The sequence below is a fragment of the Pterocles gutturalis genome, unplaced genomic scaffold (assembly GCF_000699245.1).
Source record: "Pterocles gutturalis isolate BGI_N339 unplaced genomic scaffold, ASM69924v1 scaffold25461, whole genome shotgun sequence".
Taxonomy (NCBI): domain Eukaryota; kingdom Metazoa; phylum Chordata; class Aves; order Pterocliformes; family Pteroclidae; genus Pterocles; species Pterocles gutturalis.
Window position 1 is genome coordinate 3,889 of NW_010103713.1, and position 1,632 is coordinate 5,520.

The 1,632-nt window shown below is 61.9% G+C and overlaps 1 protein-coding gene across 1 annotated transcript; it reads right to left on the minus strand.

The window, feature by feature from the left end:
- Window positions 1-541: 541 nt before the first annotated feature.
- Window positions 542-1,587, minus strand: LOC104471467 (hemoglobin subunit alpha-A). Its single transcript, XM_010086816.1, has 3 exons — window positions 1,459-1,587; window positions 872-1,076; window positions 542-768 (listed from the first exon to the last, which is right to left on the minus strand). The coding sequence occupies exons 1-3, from the start codon at window positions 1,551-1,553 to the stop codon at window positions 640-642; spliced, it is 429 nt and encodes a 142-aa protein (XP_010085118.1). The 5' UTR covers window positions 1,554-1,587; the 3' UTR covers window positions 542-639.
- Between the last annotated feature and the right edge of the window lie 45 nt (window positions 1,588-1,632).

The following is a 1,632-nucleotide window of genomic DNA, read 5'->3' on the forward strand; positions in this document are numbered from 1 at the left end:
TTGGTGGAAGCAGAAGAAGTCCTACAACACCACAGAGCCCTGCGTGCTGGGGATGCACAGGAAGGTGCCCTTGCACTTGGAGGTTCTCGGGGTGTCCTTGCTGCGCCACCACACAGAGGGTCACGGGCACCGGGAGCCCCTGTACCCTGCTGTCTCCCGCAGGCACAGCGGGATGTTCTCTGACAATTTGGCCTGAAGAAGGGCAAGGGGTGCACGGGGCTGCTTGGGCAAGAGGGGAGCCCAGCATGGTGCTCTGCTGGGAAGACTGGGACAGGCTGGGAGTTCCCAAAGGCAAGATTCTGGCCACTCTCCGGCAGTTTTTCCCCTCCCCTGCTGCCTGGAAATGCTCAGCTTGCTCCCAGAGCCCCACGGCTGGCAGAGCAGTGTCTGTGCCCTGCACCACCACCCAAGAGGCAGCAAAACCAGAGCCCATCTCCTCCATGTGCCCACCTGGCAGGGGGGGACCCTCAGTTCAGACCCCCAGGAGCAGATCCCTCCCTGTCCCTCCCTGCAGGCAGCAACCAGAGCGGGACACCAGGGCTGGAGCACAAATGCAACAGATTTTATTTCAGATCATTTGGCTGCTCGCTGTCAGAGGGCTGGCGGTGGGTTGGGTCCAGCTCGAGCCGCGGTACCAGCTTAACGGTACTTGGCAGTCAGCACGTTGCCCACGGCACACAGGAACTTGTCCAGGGAAGCATGGACCTCTGGGGTCAGGACAGAGGGGTTGTGGATGGCCACCACCACCAGGAAGCATTGGCCCAGCAGCTGAAAGGCAAAAGGAGATGGTGAGCAAGCGGGTGAGGTGACAAGGTGGCCAGGGGGGTGCAGGAGGGGAGCCGGGCTTGGTGACCCCTTCCCAGGTGCTCACTTTGAAGTTGACGGGGTCCACGCGGAGCTTTTGGGCGTGGAGGTCGCTGAGCCTGGAGAGGGCAGTGGCGATGTCATCGATGTTGTTGGCAGCCTCGACCAGTGCTGCCGCCACCTTCTTGCCATGCCCCTTGATCTGGGCAGAGCCATGTGACAAGTCGAAGTGGGGGAAGTAGGTCTTGGTCTGGGGGTAGGTGGCGAACATCCTGGGGGAGAGAGTTGGGGTCAGGGATGCATGGGGACAGCAGAGACAGGGACAGATGAGACATGGACAGGGTCACACAGGACAGGGACAGTCGTTGATGGGGAGAGGATGGGTACAGGTGGGACGGGGTCAGGGAGGGTTGGGGACAGATGAGACAGGGATGGGAACAGATGAGACAGGGATGGGGACAGGTGAGACAGGGACAGGGTCACACAGGACAGGGGCAGTTGTGGGTGTGGAGAGGACAGGGGCAGGTGGGAGGGGGTCAGGGATAGATGAGGACAGAGGAGACAGAGGACAGTTGTGGATGGGGAGAGGATGGGGCAGGTGGTAGAGAGTTGGGGACAGATGGGACAGGGGATGGCGGTGGGGTGGACACATACCTCTCCAGGGTCTCAGCGCCATACTCCTCGGCATGGCCGCCGATTTTGGCGAAGACGCCCTTGACGTTGCTCTTGTCGCTGCCGGACAGCACCATGGTGACACCTCCGCCTTGACAGCCCCCAGCACGGGTGCCCCCTCCGGCTGCCGCCGCCCTTATATGCAGTACCGGGGCC